Consider the following 26,447-nt stretch of genomic DNA (forward strand, 5'->3'; position numbering starts at 1 on the left):
AATCAAATTTAGATCAGACCTGATTGTTTTCTTATTAACTAGATTGCCTTGTCTAAAAGTGCCAGATGAACACAAATGACTTATTTAACCTTAGGCCTATGAGTTTGTCTGGGAGTGTATTTATAACTCAATGAAATAATATTCAAAATGTCATACTTTTGAGAAGTTAGGTTAATTTCTTCCTATGTAAAATATAGTAAGAGAACTGGGTGCAGGGAGGAAATAGATATAGTTGTGATAGGACGATGATGAGACTTCTCCCTGGAGCAAACTTGCCTTGAGTTGCATCCTTAGCTTTGAACCTAGTCTAAGTCTTGACACGTGGTCAGAAAAAAATAGCCAACAGAACATAGCAGGAACGGGTATTTTAATATTGCTTTTTATTATGGAGCTATGCTTTGTGATAATTACACTCTTGTCCCAATAATTTCTAGCTTGAAAAGACAGTAGTCTCCGGCAGAATTATAAATAACTATCACTGATGTTAAACATAAGTATTCTTTTTACTCATTAGTTTACTCTCCCAACACTGTGTTCCTTCTTAATTAAACAAGTCAGTGCTTTTTTCACTCTTTCGTTAGATATAGTTATACCAAAGAATTTCTTATGTATCAATATTGTTCATCAGCGTAAAAATAACAAACAAAACATTTGCTCCATCACAGAATTTGAAACCCAAGTAGCTTCACTTTGAGGAAGTGATGAACTAGAGAAAAAAATGTAGCCTAATTAGTGGTCTTACCATTAGCATTATTAATAATTCAAATGAAAGGACTTGGCAAGATAATGGAGCAATTAAGAGTACAGACCACCTCCCTAAAATATTAGCTTAGTTTCTTACCAGTTGCATGAATCTAAACAAATGGCTCAATTTCTCTAGGCTTTTGTTTTCTTACAAGTTAATTTAGGAAAATAATACTTGTCTCTTTGAAGGGTAAAAAGTTTAAATGAGATAATACATGTAAATACTTCACATCATTTCTGGTATTTTTAGAGGCTCAATAAATGGTAGCTATTATTGCCATTATTCATAAAGAATTTTATAATAAATTCTCTATTTTTGAATTCTTATCAATGATGACTAGATATTTAGACATTTTTCTAATCAGGAACATTGCAAGAGCCACCCATATACAAAGAGAGCAGTAAGATGAATATTAAAGCCCAAAAAAGAATTCAGTGGTGGAGGTGGGCTTAGAATGAGTAAGACATTTCAACACATACATTATGTGATGTTGAAATACCTCAGTCCCTCATCTCCCATTTTGGTTGTCAGTGATTTGGGGCTATGGAACTCATTTGAATTTCTAATTAAGCCCATGCATCTACATTTAAACTTATAATGTGCATTTCGATGGTGTAACTGAGATAAGCCAAAGCTGCAAAATATTGAAAAACCTCCTAAAATCATTTTCTCATGACTTTATTCTCTCCCAAGTTTTCACTAGCCTCATATTATGATGACAACACTGAAGACCATTTAGGCTAACACCACCTACTGAGAATCTGTGTTATAGTGTAAGTGATGAATTCTGCATGAAGAGACATATTGGGGTCATATTACATGGATAACAGTAAAACTTTAATCAATATGGCCGTATGACCATTTGCATGAACAGAATCCTGTTTGATAAGACTATTAAAATTTTGGGACATTAGGTTTTTAACTATCAGCATATTAGATCTTCACTATTGGAATGGTACTAAATGAACATCTTACTCTATACCTTGTGTGAAACTTACTTTCATCTCCTGTTTCAAATTCAAACTTCTGACTGTAGCCACTGTATCCTGTTGTGGTCCTCACTCGGATATGGAATATGTACTTGGTGGCTGGCTTGAGACCGGTAATGATGACACTGGGGGCCTTGGACCTCGTGGAGGAATAGGTGAGCTGCTCATGCTCCTACGGCAGAAAAGAAGAGAATGCAAATGATGCAGTTATTCTAATTTTTCCTAGGTGCATACAAAGTTAAGCTGAGGAATATGCCCAGAATATCAAAGTGTTGATTAAAAAGAGGTATAATTATGGTTTTCTATAATTTAGCACTTATTTATCATTAGTATACATATGATATGGTCTTGATTTGGAAATTTATTAAGAAGGATGATTAATCTTATATAAACTTCACTTGTGTTCTCGGTGATTTGGATTTTTGACCCAACTCTGAGGCATGGTGGTGTGAGAGCATGTTTACACAGAATGGCAGCTGCATCTTGAGCAGACTGGGCACATCAGATCAGACCACACCAACAGAGGGCCAGGAGCGAGGGTGGGAGAAGTCAAATACTCGCTACTCACTTCTACCCGCAGGTAGTGCCAAAATGCCGGCGCTATCCGTGGGTAGACCTGTGGGTGAAAGGAAACATAAATTAATTGCTTTTTAAAGTTCAAAATCTTTTATCCCAAATCAATTGGTTGGTCCTGAAACTCAGTGATTCCCCAGTACTAACAACTCAAGTTGAGTCAACTGAAAACATGAAACCGTAAACATGGGAGAGCGAATTGACTCCTGTCCCAGACACCACAGTTTATTTTTAAAGATGTACACATTAGTGATTGTAAGATAGATTTAAATATAGTGTGCTCCTGAAGGAGCATCGAAGACGTAGGAAGGTATGAAAGGTTTACCACACTTTTGGAATCATAGGCAGGCCTGGAGGCTGCAGTTAACTGCCAAACTACATCTCCTCACTAACAGCAGATTGACTTGCTGCAGCTGACTGAGTGATCAAGCCTGTCAGGGTTTTATAAAATGACTCCCACCTAAGAGCAGGGTATTTAATTTGACCTGTGCATATAAGTGACTAAACAATATGCTGCTGGTGAGACAAATTAAACTTTAAACTGTTTTTGTATAGTGTTATCCTATATAATAAAAGCCTAATATGCTAAGTGTCCGGTCATCCGTTCAACCAATCAAAGCATAGTATGCTAATGATATGCTAAGGCTGCTCAACTGTTTGCTATGACATGCACTGACCACAGGAGGCAGATGCTCTGACCAATAGGTTAGCTTGCTGCTGCGGGACTGAGCAAGGTGGACCGGACATGCCCTGGAGCCCTCCCGCAGTCCCTCCCTGGCTGGCCAACCTGCCACATCCCTCCCCAGTCCCAATCGTGCACCAGTGGAGTCCCCTGGCCTGGACTGCACCCTCTCGCAATCTGGGACCCCTCAGGGGATGTTGGAGAGCTGGTTTTGGCCTGACCCCGCAGGCCAGGCTGAGGGACCCCACTGGTGCACAAATTCATGCACCTGGCCTCTAGTTATTTAATAACTTTATAATTATACTAGAGGCCTAGTGCATGAAATTCATACACTTGGGGGGTTGTCCCTCAGTCCAGCATGCACCCTATCCAATCTGGGACCCCTCAGACATCCCTCTCACAATCCGGGACTGCTGGCTCCCAACCGCTCGCCTGCCTGCCTGCCTGATTGTCCCTAACTGCTTCTGCCTGTCAGCCTGATCACCCCCAACCACTCCCTTGCCAGCCTGATCGACACCTAACTGCTCCCCTGCCGGCCCTATTGCCCCCAACTGCCCTCCCCTACCAGCCATCTTTGGCTGTGGGCACCACCATCTTGAGGGTGGGACAGTTAATTAGCATAGTCCCTCCTTATTGGCTGTGGGTGCTGCCATCTTTGTGACAGTGTGAAGGTCAATTAGCATATTCCCTCTTTATTTGATAGGATTTTATAACTTGTCTGAAAAAAGTTGTATTTGTATGAACAACTCTTTGCAATTCATAGGTCAAATTAGGCCACAGACCCTTAAGTTAATTAGGCACTATTTTTATGATTAATATGAAGATAGAAGTTTTCTCAGGGATGGAAGCGACTTTCAAATCATTAACTGAAGCACTCATTCAATGCTTAAATTCTATCTATAATATACTCATCAAAATTTAGCCTTTTTCTGAAAATCTCTTGTTCAGGAGATCTTCCAAACTAACAAGTGAAGTTATAAAAATCTACACACATGTAAAATGTATCAAACTGCATTTTTATTTGCTTGTGATGCTTTAAGATTTAGAACTATGAAAATTCTTTCCCTTAAGCTAGTTTTGAGAAAAAAAAATCCTCATCTTAAAGATCATTTAAAATTTTTATGGCTTTATTTGTCAGAATCTTATATGCCACATGGTTATTCTGTGTCTAGCTGAGGAATTGAATTTTCCCTATACCCCCAATAATAGATCTGTTTATTAAACATGAAGTATAAAGAAAATATGAGTGAATAACAGCAAATTTTAAATAAAAAGACAAAACAGACAAATGTCAACTTATCTCTAGGTAGTTTTGAGATTAGAAAGTATATAAATATCCACCTAGCATAAAATCCAAGGAAATAAAATCTATAAAATATTGATGGCAGCAATCATCTGCTAAGGCAGTGGTCGGCAAACTCATTAGTCAACAGAGCCAAATATCAACAGTACAACAATTGAAATTTCTTTTGAGAGCCAAATTTTTTAAGCTTAAACTATATAGGTAGGTACATTGTTATTAACTTAATTAGGGTACTCCTAAGGCTTAGGAAGAGCCACACTCAAGGGGCCAAAGAGCTGCATGTGGCTCATGAGCCACAGTTTGCCGACCACTGGGCTTACAGAAGGATTTTCTAAAATCAAGGTCTTTATAACTTGGGGTACAAAACCCATATTGCTGAAAAAAAATGTGTACTAGTAGAAGAGATAATATAATTTCTGGTGAAATTTTCAAAACGTTTTGGATTTTTTCAGTCTCACATACAAGAAGAAAAGATTCCGCCGTTCACAAAATTTTCTGCAACATAAGAGTTATGGTGTATTTTGAAGTGATGACTGAGAGAAGAATTTTAAAGCATGGAAAAAAGAATTCAGTCTTATCCTCATAGAGAGAAGAGAAGATACAAACGCAAAAATTTGCTCTCAGAATGGCCCCATAATGATCTGTTATGTCTTTGTTGCTTCACCAAAACACAGGGGAATAGTAATTTCTTACTTAGTGAAGTTTCAGGGAGTAAAGGACACCTTTTGCAAACAGCTTTTTCCATTCCTGCTGTTAGATACAAAAGTGCATTTGCAGCTACATCCCTGGAATAAACATCCTCAGGTAGGAAGTGTGCCTATCTGGTTCCTCAGCCTAAATCACAGTAGTGTGGTGGCTGCTGCCTTGTCTCACATCTTGCTACCTCTGAGCATGCTGAGGAGGGGGCTCAGAAAGCAGCAGGCACCAAAGTTCCTCCTCCCAGTGCATAGCAGCCCTCTCTCCTCCTGGGGTTGCCAAGCTCCTGGGAAACCAAATTAGCACTTACCCATGACAAGCATAGGCACTCTTGTCCCAGGATTTGGGCTAATTAACTTATTGCTGACACATCAACTCCAGTTCAATGTAACTGTTACCAGGTAGAGACTACGCTTTGCCACAGAGCCACCCGGATCTCTCTATTCATCCTGGCAGGCTGAATGCAGAACATGCTTGAACAGGGTGTGTGAATCTTTCTGGAGTTTACCGTGATGGAATTGCTAGTTGTATGGCACGTGCATCTTCAACTTTGCTAGGTAATACATTTTACTGTTCATAAAACTCTCTTATATGTTTTTCATGTTTGTTAAATCCATATAATATCCTCTGCTCAGTCTTAATATTATTTCTTTTTGTATTTTTTTTGTGTCAAGCTTTCTAGAGGTTTGAATCAACGTTTGGCTTTGTTTAGCTCTCTGATTATTTCTCTATTTTCTACTACTTTAAATATCTGTTCTTACTATAAATTATTTTCTTACTTCTTTCTATTTCCCTTTTGTTAATTATGCTGTCTTCTAACTTCTTGTGTTTCATGATTAACTCATTAGTTTTCAGTACAGTGGACCCTTGAACAACATGAGTTTGAACAAGGCAGGTCCTCTTATACTTGGATGTTTTCAATAAATATACCTTCATATCCTGGTTTTTGCAACTATGGATTAAAGCAAACATGGATTGAAAATAGTATTTTTGATCTGTGGTTTGGGATCCTTGGAGTTAGGGGGCCTACAGAATACATTGTTCTAGAGAATTTTAAATAAAGGCCTTTGAGTAACTGAGGATTTTGGTATGTATGAGATCCTGGAACCAGTCACCCCTGGATACCAAGGAATGATTATAATTAAGTTTTTGGAGAGTCAAATACGCAAATTTTCTACTGCCCAAGGGTCAGCATTTCAAACCCCCACCTTGTTTAAGGGTCAAATATATGCATTTTCAAATACATAATATAAATCTACAAATTCAAAATACTGCACTACTTATACTCCATTAAGTTTTTATACATTATTAATATTATTAATAATTTCTAAGAATTTATTTATTTCCAAAAATCTATGATTTTTAATTTTTTGTGGCAGACCCATGATTATTATGTGCACAGGTTTGAGTCAAGGCAGGTTGTCAAGCAGTAAGTAAATGGCATAAAGTGACGCTCCAAAGGCATAACCTCATGGGTTGCAAAACACACTAGCCTGTGGCTAGAACAGTGGGTGCTCATTCCTGAGAGCACAGCTGGTCTTCTGCATTAATGCATGTTGAAAGTGAAATAGCTTGTATTACCTCTCCTTGGATAACACAGATAATAACACTAATTATGGATAAAAAATTTAGTAACAATGCACTTTGATATATTGTTATCTATATTATTTCCTCAAATAAATACATATACAATTCCTATATATGAATCCACGTATATTAAGAAATAGTTCAGAAGCTAACAGTATGAACATAGGGCATTGTTAAGTAGGAGGCATATGTATTGTTGTCTAGAGATGTTCACCTTTTCTTTTGGTTCTCTTCCTGGGGACAGATTCTGTAGTTTAATTTCTTTGCTCCTTCCCAGCTGATAGAAATCGAGGCTTTTCTGGGAGTCTAATCTGTCACATTGAACCTTTCTTTTACCTAGAATTCTGAACCTAGCTTTATCTCTGTCAGTGTCAACTCTTCACAGTAACTAAAAGAGATTCTCTTACTAGACTCTGGGCCCTGTTAGCATCCAATCTGAAACTGTAACAATGAAGAGAAAGGCTCAGATTCCCAGTTTTTATGGCTGTTTCTGGCTACAATGAGAGGAAACATGGCATATATAAAAAGAAGGCAGCATGCAGAGAATTCTGGATTGGAATTCTCTTTTTTTGGTCTTTATCTTGGTTCTAGTTCTATTATGTACTTTGCTAAATCACCTTCAAGACTTTGATTTACTCATATAGAAAATTCATTTATTTCACACACATTCATTGAATGTTTACTATGTGTAAGATTCTAGGGTACTCTAGTAGATTTAGCTTACATAATCACCAAAGTTCTACCTAAGCAATTAAATTCTATATTTTTATGTGAGAAATACAAGTCTCCTCTCCTCTGCTGTGATTCATTCTCATCACTCCTATCTTACTCTCTTGAGTTTACCATTCTCCGTTATGGAAGTAGATTCAACAGGTATGCATAGTGGTCATCTTTTAGCTGGTTTTCTTTCTCTTAAAGTCTTTGGGTCCAGTGGAATTTCTATAATGTATTACCTCTTTGTTTTATATTTTTAATTTTAAATGAATAGGATCATATATGTTATTAAAATTATGTTGTAGCCTTTTTTTTCTTTTTCTTTGTTTTTAAATATATTTTTATTTATTTCAGAGAGGAAGGGAGAGGACGTCCCCTGTGGGGGATGGAGGCCGCAATCCAGGCATGTGCCCTGACCAGGAATCAAACCAGGAACTTCTGGTTCATAGGTCAATGCTCAACCACTGAGCCACACCAGCTGAGCTGTAGACTTTTTTTCTACAGCTATATATATATATATATATATATATATATATATATATATAATCAGCAATCATAACAATGATGATTTATGCAATGATTTACAACTTATTAGTTATTTTCACACACATTCTTTATTTAATACAATAATAATCTTGTGAAGCAAAAAGAACTGGTAATATTTTTATTCTCACTTAGTATATGATGAAACTTGTCCAGAAAGAATAAGTATTTTACCAAAGCAAGTCATATAACTAATCAGTGGCTTCCATTCAGTTGTGCTTTTTCACTATACTCAGTTTAGGAAGGTATGTCCAAGGGAAGTATATGTATACATTAGACTTTGAGTCAAGGTCATTTATTTAATACTTTGTGTTTTGGCCAGCTAATCAATAGAAATAACTTTACATTTAAGATATCCTGTGAACCATAGAGTAATGATTTGATGGCATTAAAATACTTTTATATAAATAGCTCCTCAATGGCAGAAGCAATTTTCAACATGAATTTTAACTAGTTATTTCAAACATAATATTATTTTCTACTATGGTTAACACTTCCAATAATTCTGCTTTTATTTTTATTCTTTTGATATTATATTATATAGACAGATTCTAGGAAACCAGGTGGGCTTATTATAACTCACCCAATCTTTCAAGGTACATGAAATGGCTAGAGTTGGGAATGGAATTTGTTTGATGAAGTCCAGGAGTGTCTTTTAGAACTTTAGATGTATAAAGGTAACCTGCCTGGCCTTATTCACAGAACAGTACTAGGAGGACAATTAACGGATTGTTGGATTTTTCTTTTTAAATATATTTTTTATTGATTTCAGAGAGGAAGGGAGAGGGAAAGAAACATCAATGATGAAAAAGAACCATTGATCGGGTGCCTCTTGTACGTCCCCTATGGGGGATCCCGCAATGCAGTCACGTGCCCCGACTGGGAATCCAACTGAGACCTCCAGGTTCACACTCAGCCACGCTGGCTGGGCTGGATTTTTCTGTATCCTTTTAAGTCATTCCAAGTTAAAATAGACAGTAGTATGTGCAAGTGCCATTAAAATTAGCACTCTACTACCACAATCATTTTTTTAAAGCAATGTTCTAATAAAGTTCTTGTTTTACTGGCTAGGAGACAGAAACTACAGATTCCTGAGAAAACAATAAAATATTAAACACGGACATAAATGACACTTGTTGGATGCGTAGACAGTGTTTAATAAATGTCTATTGATTGATATCCACAAAGGTATACTTGGATTATTTAACATAGGGGATATTTGGTGCAGCTCTGGTCACATGTCATCAGGAGCTGGACTACTAAACCTGCTGCTCCAATGTAGGAGCACAAATTGGGAAGGTTTGCAGCTCACACTGATTCTTCTGCATCCAGATCTAAGTTAACAACACCGTCAGGGAAAGATGGGACTGTCCTCAACAAAGCTGATTGCCCAGAGATAAAAGCAAGCTAGAATAATTAGAGATTTCTCCTCCAATGAAATGGAATCCACAAAGAAGAGATACAGAAAGAGAAACTGTATTGAGGTTAAATAACCTCATCTTTCTTCATTGCTGCTTTACTGAACCTGGGATGGTCTGCTCTGCCTTGGATTCTACATTCTGGCATCCTTAAATAATCACTGGAGTTGGGTTCTGTTGTTGGTTACCAAGAGAGTTACTTTCATTTCTCACATTCATCTAAATACACAGACGGAGATTTTAATTTGGGGAGAGAAGGGGTTAAGAAGCTAATTGGTAGGTTGTTCTAACCTATTAGGTGAAGTGTTCTGAAATATTTTCTTAGGTAAAAAATGGCTACTTTTATAATTTAAAAAAAAGACAAATTATGCATAAGTAATAAAAATGTAGAAGTAGACATTCTAGGTACACAACTACTTTCTGACTGCACTTTTGGAGAAGTGCCATTTAGTATCCCATGGCTATAATTTACTACAATCAACTCTTGATTATCCCCAGTATTCCCAAACAGGAGATAACCCAAATCACTTTGAAATACATTCAAGTGATTTTTTCTTATAGTCCTTCTGATGTGTACCTTATTTCACCAAAAATGAAAATTAAATGCATTCTTTGAATAGTAAATGTTGAGCAAGAGTAGGAGATGGCACCGAGGTAGAAAAATATTGGTCTAGAATTAAGCATTCATAACTGATTTTCAGAAAGCAGATAACATATGCAGATCATTAACTGCTTGAAATAGTGGGTAAAATTACTGTTAGGGAAAATGGCAAATTATTACAGTGGGTCCCTTAGGAAACACTGATGTTAGGATCAGATCAATGGAATTCTAATTTTCATTTATGAAAACTGAGAAGGTTATACTATCTCAAAAGGGCAGGCTTGTTGTAAGAAAAAAGCAAAACAACGTGTAAAACACTATACAGGCTACAGCAGATGTATAAGAGCATATTTCTTTCTTTAAGAAGCCATTGTCAATAGGTGATGAATTTAATATAGGGCAATAATAGGCTTGTTCCTTAAATTAGTCCTGCAGATGCTATAAGAAGTCTTTTTAAAAATGTTGGATGTCTGCCCTAGCCGGTTTTGCTCAGTGGATAGAGCGTCAGCCTGTGAACTAAAGAGTCCCGGGTTTGATTCCCATCAAGGGCACATGCCTGGGTTGTGGGCTCCATCCTCAGTAGGGGCTGTGCAGGAGACAGCCAATCAATGATTCTCTCTCATCACTGATGTTTCTATCTCTCCCTCCCTCTCCCTTCCTCTCTGAAATCAATAAAAATATATTAAAAAAATAAAAATGTTATATGTCATTTGCTTGCCTATTAACCACTATATTCCCACTACTTAATGTAATGTGGGTAACATATTGTAGGCTCTCATAACATATTAGCCAAATGATAGAATAAAGAAATTAACAAATTAATTGCTCTATCAATTTAATTTTTAAGTTATATATATTGTTTTAGCAGTTTAAAATTAGTTCAAAATATATTAATGACAATTCAAATGAGATGTGAGAAAACCTCTTTTACTACCTTTTAGTATTTCTGTAATAAAAATGCAATAATATTATGTCTGTATAGCTGGCTCGTTTTCTTAGGAACAGTGTGGAGAACAGCCAAGATTTTACTTGCCAAAAATATTTTACAAAACAGTACACTTGAAAAAAACTTCATATTTGTACTGAAATATCTTTTAATGGATATGTCTTAATATTTATACAGTGTTTGCTTTCCCATCTGTCTTTGTGTAACCTACCTTGCTATAGATTGAATATAGATTTTTCTTCTGGGCTTTATTGCTCTTACTTATAATGATGCTCAAACAAAAATTAAGTGTTTAAAGCTTGATGCCTGTTTCTGAAGGAAGTACTTCCATCTCAAAATTCGTAAATGCTTTTCTTAAAAGTATATCATAAACAAATACCTTTAAATTGCTCATTCATTTTTAAAGTTTTAAAAAATAATTTATAAGAATTATAAGTTCAGTGACAGTAAATAACATGCAGGCAAAAAAGGAGAAAATGTACGTAGCTGAGAATAAGCCATTTAAGGAATTCCTATTTGTTGGAATATCAAGGATGGGTAAACTATTTTATTTAAAAGGGGGAAATGAAAAAAAGATTATAATTATTATAAGAATACTAGATGCCCGGTGCACAAAAATATGTGCACTCGGCAGTCTGGGACCCCTCGGGGGATGGCCACCTGCTGGCTTAGGCCTGCTCCCCGGGGTATCTGGACTAAGCTGGCAGCCAGACATCCCTCTGGCAGCCCAGCAGCCCTCAGGGGATGTCCATTTGCCAGCGGGGAACAGACCTAAGCTGCAGTTGGACATCCTTAGTGCTGCTGAGGAGGCGGGAGAGGCTCCCACCACCACTGCTGTACTGGCAGCCGTCAGCCTGTCTTGTGGCTGAGCAGAGCTCCCCCTGTGGGAGCGCACTGACCACTAGAGGGCAGCTCCTGCACTGAGTGTCTGCCGCCTGGTGGTCAGTGTGTGTCATAGTGACCAGTCATTCCCAGTTATTCTGTTGTTAGGGTCAATTTGCATATTACCCTTTTATTATATAGCATTATTATATTGGATAGAGGCCTGGTGCATGGGTGGGGGCTGGCTGGTTTGCCCTGAAGGGTGTCCCAGATCAGGGTGGGGGTCCCGCTGGGATGCCTGGCCAGCCTGGGTGAGGGGCTGATGGGTGTTTGCAGGCTGGTCACACCCCCTTTAGGGTGGGAGGTCCTCACTGGGGTGCCTGCCCAGTCTGGGTGAGGGGCTGAGAGGCGTTTTTAGGCTGGCCAAGCTCCCCCGGTGACGGAAGATCCTAGCCTCTCCTTTTTTTCTTTTTTGTTTATTCTGGGATTTATTTACCTTCTATAATTGAAACTTGGTAGCCTTGAGAGGAGCTCAGAGCCTGCCAGGACGGGCAGGAGGGAAGCTTGGCTTCCTCCATTGCCAGGGGCAACCCATGCCTCCTGCTCGCTCCAGTTCTGTGGCCACGGCCGGCTGAAAGCAGGTATCTGGGGTTTATTTACCTTCTATAATTGAAACTTTGTTGCCTTCAGTGGAGCTCAGAGCCGGCCACGGCAGGCTGGAAGCTTGGCTTCCTCCATCATTGGGGTAATCAAGCCTCCTGCTTAGCTCCGTGGTTGCCGACCGCCATCTTGGTTGGGTTAATTTGCATATAGTCACTCTCATTGGCTGGTGGGTGGCTTGGGGTGTAGTGAAGGTACAGTCAATTTGCATGTTTGTCTTTTATTAGTGTAGATTTGAGGAGTACACTAAGTTTAAACTTAACCTTTTTAGAAAATTTTGCAAATTCCTGCTGATGGTAGTAGTTTAGGTCAGGTAATAGCTATAATAATAAAAGTGTAATATAATAATTAGGCCAGACATCCTTCTGGGATGACCTTCTGGATGAAGCCAGGGCTGCGAGGGAAGCCCAGGTCCAGGGTGCCAGAGGGAAGCCGGTGCCGGCAGCCGGCGGAAAGAAGGGCTACTCTTGTACAAATTTCGTGCATTGGGCCTCTAGTAGCTGCATACAAGCTGGTTAAAACAACTTTTATGACAAAAATTAGGATAAGTTAGCAATAAGTGCCACTGAGAAATGAAAACACACTAAGTAACTTTGGAAACATTTATACACATATGTGGACTTCTTCAAATATAAATGGTATTCCAAATATCAGCTGAACAGTTTCAAAGTTAAATCATTAGAACAATATGACTGAATGAACTAGCATCAGCTAGAAAGGCAATACATGCATGGTGCTTTGATTAGTTCTACCTAATTTTGGAATGTAGATTAAGAAATTAAAAAAAATAAAATGAATAAGATGGGTAGAATTTCACTAGAGTGAGAAAACCAGTAGAATATGATAAAATGCTTTGTAGAAAAGCATTCACAGAAAAACACCATTTGTGAATATTGAGTAAGTAGTACATTTGTCCAACTCCACACAAAACATGGTGATGTAAGAGCTGCTTCTTGCATTGAAAAGGAAGCAGAAATTTATTTAAATATACAAGCATTTAGAATAGGAAAAAAACTTTCTGAAGATTTATTTTTCATTTTTTTCTTTCTAATTTAAATCTCGTCAACATGTTGGAACTTTAATATTTTTTTATATTTGTCTATGGGTATTAATTATGACCTTATGATAAATGTATTTGTTTTACTCAAACTCAAAACAAAGGCATTCATTAAGATTAACCTGTAGAGCTACAACTCATGATTCAAGTTTCAAGAAACATAGTCCCACCTCCCAAAAGAGAGATTTTAAACTTTCATTATAAGTGATATTATTTTGAATTGAGAAGTATTCCATTTTGCTCTGAATAACTCAATATTTTCAGTCAATAATCTAATTCATTGATGTTTAATTTCCTCAGATGACTGGTAATACAGTATTTCATGTACATCAAACGAATGTCTCAAGATTTATAATAAAATACAATAAAATATAGATTTATCAAGATACTGTGACTAGAAACTGAGGTATATCTCATCATTGAAAGAAAATAAGTAATATAATACTAATAAAGAGATTGCAGTAATTGACAGTTTCCTACAGACCATGGACACACACACACACACACACACACATTTCTTCTAGTTCCAATGTGAGTATTTGAAACCAAAGAAACTTTTAAATATGTAAGTGGCAATAAACAGCATTAAATGAAAGTAGAGTAATTCAAGGGAGAGCAAGCTCATTTTCCAGAAATATTATTTTACTCTGTATCATTTTCAAACAGTGTCTATATATTATTTATTTACTCATATACACAAGGTAGTTTTGTAATTAAATTAGAAAAAGAGAAAATTATCTATGATGAAGTAATAAATTAAATTAAATTTAGGATAAAAAAAGATAATCCTACCACAGAGAATATTAACAAAATAGAATCAGTAATCAAAAACTCCCAAAAAACAAAAGTCTTGTACTAGATGACTTCACAACTAAATTTTAACAAACATTCAAAGAAGAATTAATACATTATCCTTAAACTAGTCCAAAAAATTGAAGAGGAGGAGTGGCTCCCATGCTCATTTTACAAGGCTTCCATTACTCTGATTCCAAAACCAGATAAAGACACTATTAAAAATTATAGGTAAATATGCCTGATGAACATAAATGCAAAAATCCTTAGCAAAATATCAGCAATATATTAAAAATATCATACACCATGGTCAAATGGGAATCATTCCTGGGGTGCAAGATTCGTTCAATACCCACAAATCAATTAATGTGATATACCACATAAAGAAAATGAAAGATAAAAATAATTTGATCATATTTATAAATGCAGAAAAAGCACTTGACAAAATCCAGCATCCATTTATGATAAAATCTCTCAGCAAAGTGGGAATTGAGGGAAGAGACCTCAATATAATAAAGATAATGTATTATAAACTCATAACTAACATCATATTCAACTGGGAAAACCTAAAAGCATTTTTCCGAACATAAGGGACAAGGATATCCTAAAGACAAAGGTACCTACTTTCACCACTGTTAGTCAACATTGTATTGAAAGTCCTAGTCATAGCAATCAAACAAAAAATAAAAGTCATCCAAATTGGAAAGGAAGAAGTTATTATTTGCAGATGATATGATGCTACATATAGACAACCCTTAAATTCCACCAAAAAAACCTATTAGAACTGACAAATGAATGCAGTAAAGTAGCAGGATGCAAAATTAATATTCAGAAACTGGTTGTATTTTTATACACCAATAATGAATCAGAAAGAGAAATAAAGACAACAATCCCTTTCATAATTGCATCAGAAAAAAACACACCTATGAATAAATTTATCCAATAAAGTAAAAGACCTGTACCTGGAAAACTGTAAGATAGTAAAGAAATAAACTGAAGAATATACAAATAAATGGAAGCATATACAGTGCTCATGGATAGGAAGAATTAATATCAAAATGTCCATAATACCCACATCAATCTATAGATTCCCTGTAATCCCTATCAAAATATGAAAGGCATTTTTTTACAGAACTAGAAAAAATAATCCTAAACGTTATATGGAACCACAAATGACTTCAAAGGCCAAAGCAATCTTGAGAAAGAAGGACAAAGTTGGAGGTATTATACTACCTGATATCAAAGCATGCTATAAGGTTATAGTAATACAAACAGGATGGTATTAGCATTAAAACAGACATGTGGATCAATGGAATAGAATAGAGAATCCAGAAATAAATCCACACCTATATGGTCAATTCATCTATGACAAAGAAGGCAAGTATATACAATGGGGTAAAGACTGTCACTTCAAGAAATGGTATTGTGAAAACTGGACAGTCACATGAAAAATAATGAAATTGGATCACTTTCTTATACCATATACAAGAACAAACTCAAAATTGATTAAAGACTTAAATGTAAGACCCAAACTATAAAACTCCTAGAAGAAAACATAGGCAGTAAACTCTTTGACATTGCTCTCAGTAATATATATATATTCAGACAAAGGAAACAAAAGAAAAAATAAACAAATAGAACTACATCAAACTAAAAAGTTTTTGTGCATTGAAGGAAACCATCCACAAAACGAAAACACAACCTACTAAATAGAAGATATTTGCTAATGATACATCTGATAAAAAGTTAATATCCAAAATATATAGGGAACTCACACAACTTAACACCAAAAACAAAACAAAGCAAACCAACAAAAAAACCCACAACCCAGCTCAAAACAAAAAATGAACAGAGGACCTGAACAGATAGTTCTCCAAAGAGGACATACAGATGGACAATATATATATGAAAAGATGCCCAATAATCATGAGGGAAATACCAATTTAAAGCACAATGGGATATCATCTGGCACATTTCAGAATGGCCTGACTAGAACCTTTTCTGAGGAAGATATACAGATGGCCAACAGATACATGAAAAGATGCACAGCGTCACTAGTTATAAGGGAAATACAAGTAAAAACACAATGAGATAATGTTAGAATGGCTATTATTAATGACAAGAAATAACAAGTTTGGTGAGGTTGTGGAGAAAAGGTAACTCACACTGCTGGTGGGAACGTAAACTGGTACAGCCATGGAAAACAGTATAGAGGTTCCTAAAAAAATTAAGAATAGAGCTACCATATATGACCCATCAATCCCTCTTCTGGGTGTCTATTTGAAACAATTTGAAAACATTTATGCATAAAGATATATGCACCCCAGTGTTTGTCCAGCATTTTCACAATAGTCAAGACATAGAAACTACCTAAATGACCTTTTATGGATGATTGGATAAAAAATATGTGAGATATATATAGTGATATAAGATTGCAATTTGTAACAACAGGAAGTTTACATTTCTTTTTTTTTGTGCTTTACTTTTAGAAATTAACTATTTTTTTTGCTTCATATTCCCAGATATAAATATTTACATAGACTTTGAATATTTAGAATTATATACATATTCAAAAATAATAAATTTGCTTTGACCCAGTACTGAGAAATAGCTATCTTTAAGTTAGTATAAATTAAAAGCAAAGCACATCCTATATAATAAAAGGGTAATATGCAAATTGACCCTAATGGTGAAAAGACCAGAATGACCCCTGGACCAGTCACTATGAGGATCATTGACTACCTCTTGGTTCCTTTCCCTGGCTGGCAGGCTTTGATTGCCTGATGATGAATGGGAAACTGGGGATGGATGGCGGGGGATGCAGGCAGCGCCAAACCAAGGCCCCTGCCCTGCCAGTCACCCCAACACACAGAGGGCAACCTGTGGAGGGGGCGGGGCTGGCAAGCAGGTGGGAACAGCCTTCCTCTTGATCCCTTCCCTTGGCTGTTAGGCACCGATCACTCGATGGCGAATGGGGAACCGGGGGTGGGTGGTGGCGGGGGGGTGGGGCCAGCTGCGGGTAGCCGGGGAAGATGGCTCTGATCACAGGCCAGGCCTAGGGACTGTACCCACGCACGAATTTTGTGCGCCAAGCCTCTAGTAATGTAATATTTTGCAGGTCTACAATGAAGTGGAATTACAGATTCAAAATGGTTGTAAATATTTTTATACTCCTCTCATTGAAAAGTCAGTTTTCTTCTCTCTCCTCTTGATCTGGTCTATCCTATAACTGGATTTGACCATAAAGTAGGGTAGAAGTGATGAGCTGCCCATCACTGGCCCAGTCTCTGAGAAAACTGGCAGTTTCCACTTTTGTCTTTGAGCTCTGTCTTGCAATACAAGAAGTAGGACCAGCCTGACACTGTCAAGCTATGTGGAAGCGCAAGATAGCCAATTGGAGTAGCCTAGGAGAGAGAGGTGATGAGGAGGAAAAGGAAAGAGGAGAGAGAGGGGATGTTGAGCTGATGATGCACTGCCAGTTACCAGGTGCTCCGGCCCATAGTCTATTTTCTATCATCCCTGCTGAGGTCCCAGGAATTGTGGAGTAAACGTGAGCTGTCCCTGCTGTGTTTACTTCAAATACCTGACCCATAGATTTGTGAAATATAATGCACATATATCATTATTTTTAAGCCACCACATTTTGGGGCATAGTTTGTTATGCAGTAATAGGTAACTAAAACAAGTAGATTGATTATTAATCTGCAATTCATAGTCCCCAATCTAATATGGAATAGTTAATTATCCTATTTTTTGTCATAGATTGGCTGATGAAATTTTGAAGATTCTGTTTTAACACATAAAAATTAACTTACATAGCCCAATTATCTGATATTTGGAAGGATTATGATATTTTTAGCTTGAAATGACAGGTTAAATCAGTTGAAACAAGTCATTTGAAAGTATAAACGGAACATAATGTGGTTAAAAAAATATTTTTTATGTTAACACTTTGATGGTACTTACTATGCTGCGGGCTCCATAAGTGTTCCCGATAATCAGAAAAATCCTCAGGGGCCACACTATAAAATAAGTCTTAAAGATGAAAAACAGGTATTGAGAGGGCAAGTAAGTTGTCCAACATCACCCAATAAGTCAGTGGTAGAGCTGGGATTTGAATCCAGGGAGTTTAGCTCTGATTCTGAGATGTTATTTATTACAGAATATAACTTCCAAGGTTAAATATGCATGCAATGCAGTCACATATCACTTAGAATTTCATGTACTATTAGATTTTGTATTCATTTTCATTCATATAGACACAGATGTAAAAAAGTTAATATAGGTTCTGTGGGAAACTGTTTATTGCCTTCACTATCTGATAAGCATAGACAGAGAACCCCCCCCCCCCCCGCAATGCTGGGTGCCTTTGAAGCCCTAGCAAAGGTCGGAGCTAGGTGCCACCTCTGTTTGTCCAGACAGTGGTAGCTGAAACTACTCCCCCATTTATTATTATGTAAATCCTTGCTGATGGGCTAGTCTGCTTGTTACTAGGGGTCACCTGCCTAAGGGCTATGCTATGGGGGCATCCCAGATCAATAAAAGCTTGGTGAGGCCTGAGCACGGAGGAAGTCCTTCGGGACTTGCTGCCTGGTCCCCCAATATTGCAAAATTATCTCGCGTCTTTTTCTCTCATTTGTTGTGCGGCTCCTCTTTCAGATACCGAACCCTACTCCACGCAGAACGTGGAGGGAGTCTTACTCAACAGATTCTATATAACATAAATAATCCACAACTATGGTATAAGAAACTCTAAAATTCAAAGTACTTAGTCTAACACAGATTTAAGCACATTATATTTTGTTACTATTTCATGGGATTTTGAGTATTTATCAAATACCACCGATATCAAGAAACCTATTTGCCTCCTCTTTTCACGGTGTAAAAAAAAGGCCCATTAAGAAGAATGAAGTGGATATTTCTTCTATAACAACAATTACATTATGTATCTAAGCTCTTCTATGAAGGCAAACTAGAAAGAATGAAATAAACTATTTTCCTGTATTTGCGCTTTCATTTCAATTTTTGCATCATTTTGCATTTATGAGGATATCTATGTTGCAGACCAAAAGAACTCTTCAAGGCTTTAAATCAAAATTCCTAATTCTGATATAGTTTCAACAGGATCTTCTACATTTACTGATGAACTGAGTGACCTTACTAATTAGAGCACTGGATTGGAATTTGAAGAAACAAGGCTGTCTTCTGTGACTCAGAAGACAGATGAATTTAAGCATATCAGAACATCACTGAGCCACAGACTCCTCAGATAAAAAGTGAACATAAAAACTTCAGTTCCATCCACCTTACAATATTGTTGTGACGGATCAAATATGAATGCCTGTCTGAACTGGAACCTCCTTTTGAAATGTGAGATAGAATGGTTATTGTTGTTGTTAATGTTACTAAATACATGGCCATGTAGTTTGTGGAAACATCTGTCGGAGTAAGACATAATCTATAATAATAAAAGTATAATATGCAAATAGACTGAATGACTGAACAGCAGAACAACCGTCCGGGCAACCTTCTGGATCACCTTCTGGATGACCACACTATGACACACACTGGCATCAGGCCAGCCAAGGTGGGTGCGATGCGATTGGTTGGGGGTTGGGAGACCCACCATCGTGGAGCCCCAGCAGGGTAGGCAGGGCCTTTCTCTGCATGGTGATCAATCGCTGAGCCCCAGCTGGGTGGGCCAGGGCCTCCCTGTGGGCGCTGATCAATCATGGAACCCCAGCCGGGTGGGCAGGGCCTCCCTGTGCATGTGATCAATCTCAGAGCCTTGGCAGGGTGGGCAGGGCCTCCCTCTGTGCTGTGATCAGTTGCAGAGCCCCAGCTGGGTGGGCAGGGTCTACCTCTTTGGGGCAATCAATCACGGGGCTCCCATACTGTGAGAGGGCACAGGCAAGGCTGGGGGATCCCCCCCTGCCTGAATGCATAAATTTTGTGAACCGGGCCTCTAGTATTTTAATAATAAACTATATGCTGAGTTTGTGGATGGAAATTACATCATTAATATAAAAAATATATAGTATGAATTATCCTATATAATAAAAGTATAATATGCAAATCAACTAAACAGCCGAACAGTGGAACAACCATCTAGACGACCAACCGGGACCACGTTATGACACCCACTGGTGCCAGGCCAGCCAAGGTGGATGTGATGGGATCAGTTGGGGGTCTGGCCATCCCCCTATGATTGCCTGGCAGAGGGAGACCCAGGCCACCAGCTGGTGGGCTGCAGCAGGTGAGTGGGGCCTCCTTCTGTGAGGGAAGCCTGTTTCCTGGATGCCAGAGGCCAGAGAGAAGCCCAGGACCCTGGTGCCTGAGGGAAGCTGGTGCCGGCAGCTGGGGGAAGGAAGGCCTACTTTTGAATGAATATCATGCATCAGGCCTCTAGTAATTAAATAATTACTATATATATATATATATATATATATATATATATATATATATATATACTAGAGGCCTGGTGCACAAAAATTTGTGCACTTGGGGGGGTCCCTCAGACCGGCCTGTGCCCTCTCGCAGTCTGGGACCCCTCAGGGGATGACCACCTGCTGGATTAGGCCCACTTCCTAGGGGAGCAGGCCTAAGCTGGCAATCAGACATCCCTCTGGCAGCCCGGGAGCCCTCAAGGGATGTCGACTTGCCAGCAGGGAGCAGGCCTAAGCTGCAGTCGGACATCCTTAGCACTGCTGAGGAGGCAGGAGAGGCTCTTACCACCACTGCTGTACTGGCAGCCGTCAACCTAGCTTGTGGCTGAGCAGAGCTCCCTCTGTGGGAGCACACTGACAACCAGGGAGCAGCTCCTGCATTGAGTGTCTGCCCCCTGGTGGTCAGTGTGTGTCATAGTGACCAGTCATTCCCAGTCGTTCTGCTGTTAGGGTAAATTTGCATATTACCCTTTTATTATATAGGATAGAGACCTGGTGCATGGGTGGGGGCCGGCTGGTTTGCCCTGAAGGGTGTCCCGGATCAGGGTGGGGGTCCTGCTGGGGTGCCTGGCCAGTAGGGTGAGAGGCCGAGGGCCGTTTTCAGGCTGTTCACACCCCCTTCAGGGTGGGGGTCCCTGCTGGAGTGCCTGACGAGCCTAAGTGAGGGGCTGAGAGCCATTTTCAGGCTGACCACATGCCTTCAGGGAGGGGGGTCCTGCTGGGGTGCATGGCCGGCCTGGGTGAGGGGCTGATGGTTGTTTGCAGGCTGGCCACAGCCCCTTCAGGGTGATGGTCCCTGCTGGGGTGCCTGGCCAGCCTCGGTGAGGGGCTGATGGCTGTTTTCAGGCTGGCCACAGTCCCTTCAGTGTCGTGGTCCCCACTGGGGTGCCTGGCTATCCTGGGTGAGGGGCTGAGGGCCATTTGCAGACTGGCTAAGCCCCCAGCGGGTACCCTCACCCCATGAGGATGTGGCCAGCCAGCCTGGGTGAGAGGCTGATGGCTGTTTGCAGGCTGGCCATTCCCGCTTCAGGGTTGGGGGTCCTACTTGCGTGCCTGGCCAGCCTGGGTGAGTGGCTGATGGCTGTTTGCAGGCTGACCAAGCTCCCCAGCAGGGACCCTCACCCCATGAGGGTGTGACCATCCTGGGTGAGGGGCTGATGGCTGTTTGCAGGATGGCCACAGCCCCCAGCCACCCAAGGCCCCAGTGGAGGCTGGCTGGAAGCAGATATCTGGGATTTATTTGTCTTCTATAATTGAAACTTTGTTGCCATGAGCCGAAGCCATAACCAGCTCAGGGCAGGTGGGAAGCTTGGCTTCCTCCATCGCCCTGGCAACCAAGCCTCCTGCTTGCTCTAGCTCTGTGGCTGCCAGCTGCCATCTTGGTTGGGTTAATTTGCATATAGTCACTCTAATGGGCTGGTGGGCGTGGCTTGGGCATAGTGAAGGTACAGTCAATTAGCATCTTTGTCTTTTATTAGTGTAGATAAAAAGCTAGTGACCGGAATGCCGGAACAACTGGAATGACTGGGCGCTATGACGCCCACTGCAGCAGCCAACCAGCCCATTGGGGGTGGGACCAGCCAGCTGACCTCCTGCATCCCCTCCTCCTCCACCAGCCTGGCCCCCAGCGGCCATCATCAAGGCAGGCCGACCAGACCCTACCTGTGCACGAATTCATGCACCAGGCCTCTAGTATAATTAATAATTGAATTGGTTATTTAGTAAGTTAATCACCCAGAACCACAGGAACTTTTCTCTTTTTATTCCAGGTGTCTGAAGCCTTAGGTGATTGGTGTGCAGTTGAGCTCTATATGTGAGAATAAGACCAATGTCTAGAGATTTCTTCAGATGACAGACCCTCCTTTAGGAACAGTTACTTGGTCCTCAATCAGTTACTTATACCTGTGGACATGACCAGTTAACTAGTTGTTAATGTAGCCTTCAGCAGTACAATGGGACCATTCTGAGATTAAAAATAATTGCTTTTAATAATCCTCAAATGTGACATGTTACTGGAGCTAAGAGTGACTATACTCCTAACAGCCACATCTGTCTGTTTTTCATATTGTAGATGACATTAATGAAATACTTTCACTGCTAGCTCACTGAACTAATCAACAATTGAATTAAGTTTTCAGCAGCACTATAGTGTGGTCTTTTAAAAATAGGAACTTGTTAAACATTCTAAGATAAAAATGTTAGGATGCATTATTCACTAAATAGGAGGAAAAACACTATAGAGTTTTTGATAGCAGTTGTAATAGCTGTACACGTTCAGGTATAACTAAATTAGATAGGACAGAAATATGTCACCCATCTACCTGCTGTGATTTACCCATGGAATCACAAGAATCAAGGGGCATATGGAAGTAATGATTGCCTTGATTGTCTGCTTTAAATGTCCTTGTGTGAAATAGAAGGCTCAAACACAGGTTCTGGGAGCAATTTTCCTTTGCCAACTGAAATTTAGCCAAAAACAATTTATATTGCATTCAACCATGAAGAAATGCAGAATACTTCCTCAGCTAAAACTTTATATTTTCTCATTATAGAAGTATTATTTTCTATCACTAAAGGTTTGAAGAGAATCTAAATGAATTCTAACATTTTTACTTTTTCAATTATTCCGTGGAAATGCTAAGATTTATAATATTATTTGGGTCATCAGTTCTGATTAAATATATATAATACACATATATATATATATGTATGTATTATATATATACATATATATGAATATGATTATAAGCCTGTCTTTTTAAACATATATAAATTGAGAAGATAGAATTTCAAGAACAATAATCTAAATACATATAATATAACAAATTACCAAGAAAGTTAAACTGTTAAAGAGAAACAGCTTTTGAAGTATTTGAACCCTTATAGTAATAAAATTATTTTCTAAGTTTCCATAGATACATTCAAGTAAATAGACTCTTGTTTGTTTTTTCTAAGAAAATCAGATCAGTATAGGTTCTACAAGGTCACTGCAAATACAGGATATTAAAACCCAGCCAAATCCTGTAGCAACATCAATGTTTTTATGAGCAGCAGGTGTATTCTTTGAATGACTGTAAAGCTATTAACAGCTCAGTAAGGAGTACATAATAATAGGCTGTTAACTCAGCCTCCCCTACAAGAGTCCTGAGGAAGGACATTTTGAAACCATTAAGACAAATGCATTTTAAAAAGTATCCAATATGAATGCTTTATGAAGAGAGGTTCATTTAAACTTCATCTCATTAAAGTAATGAGTTTAGTCATCTTGATTTGAATATGCCCATTTCAAAGAATTATTTAATTACCCTGAATAAAAATCAAATCATAATTTTGAAAGCCAATATGTCCTTGTCTTAAGTACTTGAAAATTAGTTCTCCGTTAGATTATTTTGTGCAAGTTTCAATACTTGAGGCTTATTCCACAAAAATCTATATTACCTAGCATAGTTATCTAAGAGTTTAATAAGCCTATTTCAATGAATGAATGAATGAATGAATGATTTTCTAAGATATTTTATATATTGTTGACATTTTATTTGCTTACCCTGGAAAAATTATTTGTGATTTGATACCCATGAGGTTACTGCTAGTTACAAAATTCAAAGTTGGAGAGACTTCAGTTTTATTAGTTTATTGTACTATTTTCTTCCATAGTTGCCACACTCATTAAATTATTTAGAATTTTCTTTAAATTAAAAAAGAATGAGGTTGTTAAAAATGTTTTTGGTTATATATTAATTGTGAGGCATAGAATATTTTGTGATACCCAATAAGCAATAACTACTTTGTGGATTTTTTCATCAGTTTGAATTAAGATTGTTATAATGAATTATTTGATTTATATATAAAACTATAATATTTAATACAATGAACTACATCAAAACATATTTGATTTTTTTCTTCCTTAGAGACCTTGCTTTGAATTCATGCTGCAGTGAAATAAAAAGGTGGCAAACAGGATGGCAAAGTTATTTATATTATAGCGATCTACTTTGGCACTGTGGATTATTTTTCCATATCCCTCATTCTGAAAGCAAAGAACAAAGGAATCGAAGGAAAAAGGGCTATGTACATCATTTAAAAATATTTTCCTACTATAAAAGTATGAATGAACTAAAACAAATAAATAAACATTTATGTTTTTATAATTCCCTCACTTGGTAGCAATAAAGTTTGGCTTAAAACAGCATTTCACAGTATGTTTTCCAAGGACTATGTGTTGTTATGGAAAAACAACACACACTTTATGACTGTGTACTAGTAAGCGTGGGTCTTCTGGGCATCAGATTCCAAAATGATGCTGAAAGTGAAGATATTTATGGAGGGAAATACCTGTGCATATAAAATGGGAAAGAGATCAGGTAGGCAAGGAGAGCTTTTGGACCACAATGCTCACAACAGATCTGACTCTTTGAAAAGAGAAACGAAGAAAATGGATTTGGTAGAAAGCAACCCTCAGATGGCAGTGCAATTCTGAAAGCCTTGGCCAGGCATTTGGGCAGCCCAGAGAGAATATTGTCCATTAGAATGGCTATTATCAATATGACAAGCAATAATAAGTATTGGAGAGGCTGTGGAGAAAAGAGAACCCTCATTCACTGCTGGTGGGAATATAGACTGGAATACCCACTATGGAAAACAGTCTGGCAATTCCTCAAAAAATTAAGAATAGAGCTACCATATGACAATAGAGCAATCCCTCTCTTGGATATCTATCCCCAAAATTCAGAAGCATGTATTCACAAATATATATGCACCCTATGTTCACTGAAGCATTATTCACGGTGGCCAAGAAATGCAGACAACCAAAGTGTGCTCTGATAGAAGATTGTATAAAGAAGATGTGGTACATATACATAATGGAATGCTACTCAGACATAAAAAAAGACAAAATACTGTCATTTGGGACAACATAGATGACCTTGAGAATATTATGCTAAGTGAAATAAGAGAGTCAGAAAAAGCTAAGAACCATATGATTTCACTTGTATGTGGGATACAAACTGAAACTCATGGACACAGACAGTTGTGTGGTGATTGCCAGAGGGAAGGGGGTGGATGGTGTAGAGAGAAGTGCTGGGGGCCTAATATATGGTGATGGAAGATGATTTGACTTAGGGTGGTGGGCGTACATTGCAATATACAGATATTGTATCATAGAAATGTATACTTAAAACCTATATGATCCTATTAACCAAGGTCACCCCACATGGTTCAGGAGGAACAGAGCTTTGATGTGAATGCTAAAAGTACAGCATTTTGAGACCCTCCTTGCCACAAGTTCTCTCCTGAAGGGAGATCTAAGTTGTATACTCTCATGACTGCCATTTAGGTCAAATAAATTTGAAAACACTAAGTTAAATAATGTTAAATGTGTTACTTTGCTGCAGGTTTTCCCTGAGCATTTGTATGCCCATGTGATCTGTTAAACTCCAGAGGTGAGAAATATTTGCTACATTTTTGAGTATGCAACCCCAAAGGTGATTAAAAAAACACATCCAATGAGACTAGGTGTACAGTAGGTACTTTGGGAAACATTAGTTTAAGTTATACAAAATTATTACAAATTCTGAGGTATCACAAGTAATGTTGTACAAACTATTTTATGTCTCAATGGTACCATTAATTTAGGTTTATCTCTGGGGTCCTATCCAATCCCATTCCTCATTCACAGAGGTATTTACTATTCTGAATTTTTAAGCAAAATTTTGCTTAAAAATTCAGAATATCCTTGCCTAAAAAATAAGTGTTACCACTTCTGTATGAGTGCATACACAATACATTGTTTAGTTTTGTATGTATCTGAGCTTTCTATAAATATTGACATAATGTATGTAGTCTTCTGGGACTACAATACATTTCTAAGGTTTATT

At 38.2% G+C, this 26,447-nt stretch overlaps 1 protein-coding gene across 1 annotated transcript in view; it reads right to left on the minus strand.

Moving 5' to 3' along the window:
* Positions 1-26,447, minus strand: part of EPHA6 (EPH receptor A6) — a 968,470-nt gene that overhangs the window by 326,917 nt on the left and 615,106 nt on the right. The window contains exon 7 of the mRNA XM_059688042.1: positions 1,744-1,906. Coding sequence (XP_059544025.1) covers positions 1,744-1,906 — 163 coding nt within the window. The remainder of the gene's footprint in view (positions 1-1,743; positions 1,907-26,447) is intronic.

Source organism: Myotis daubentonii, chromosome 3 (assembly GCF_963259705.1).
Source record: "Myotis daubentonii chromosome 3, mMyoDau2.1, whole genome shotgun sequence".
NCBI lineage: Eukaryota > Metazoa > Chordata > Mammalia > Chiroptera > Vespertilionidae > Myotis > Myotis daubentonii.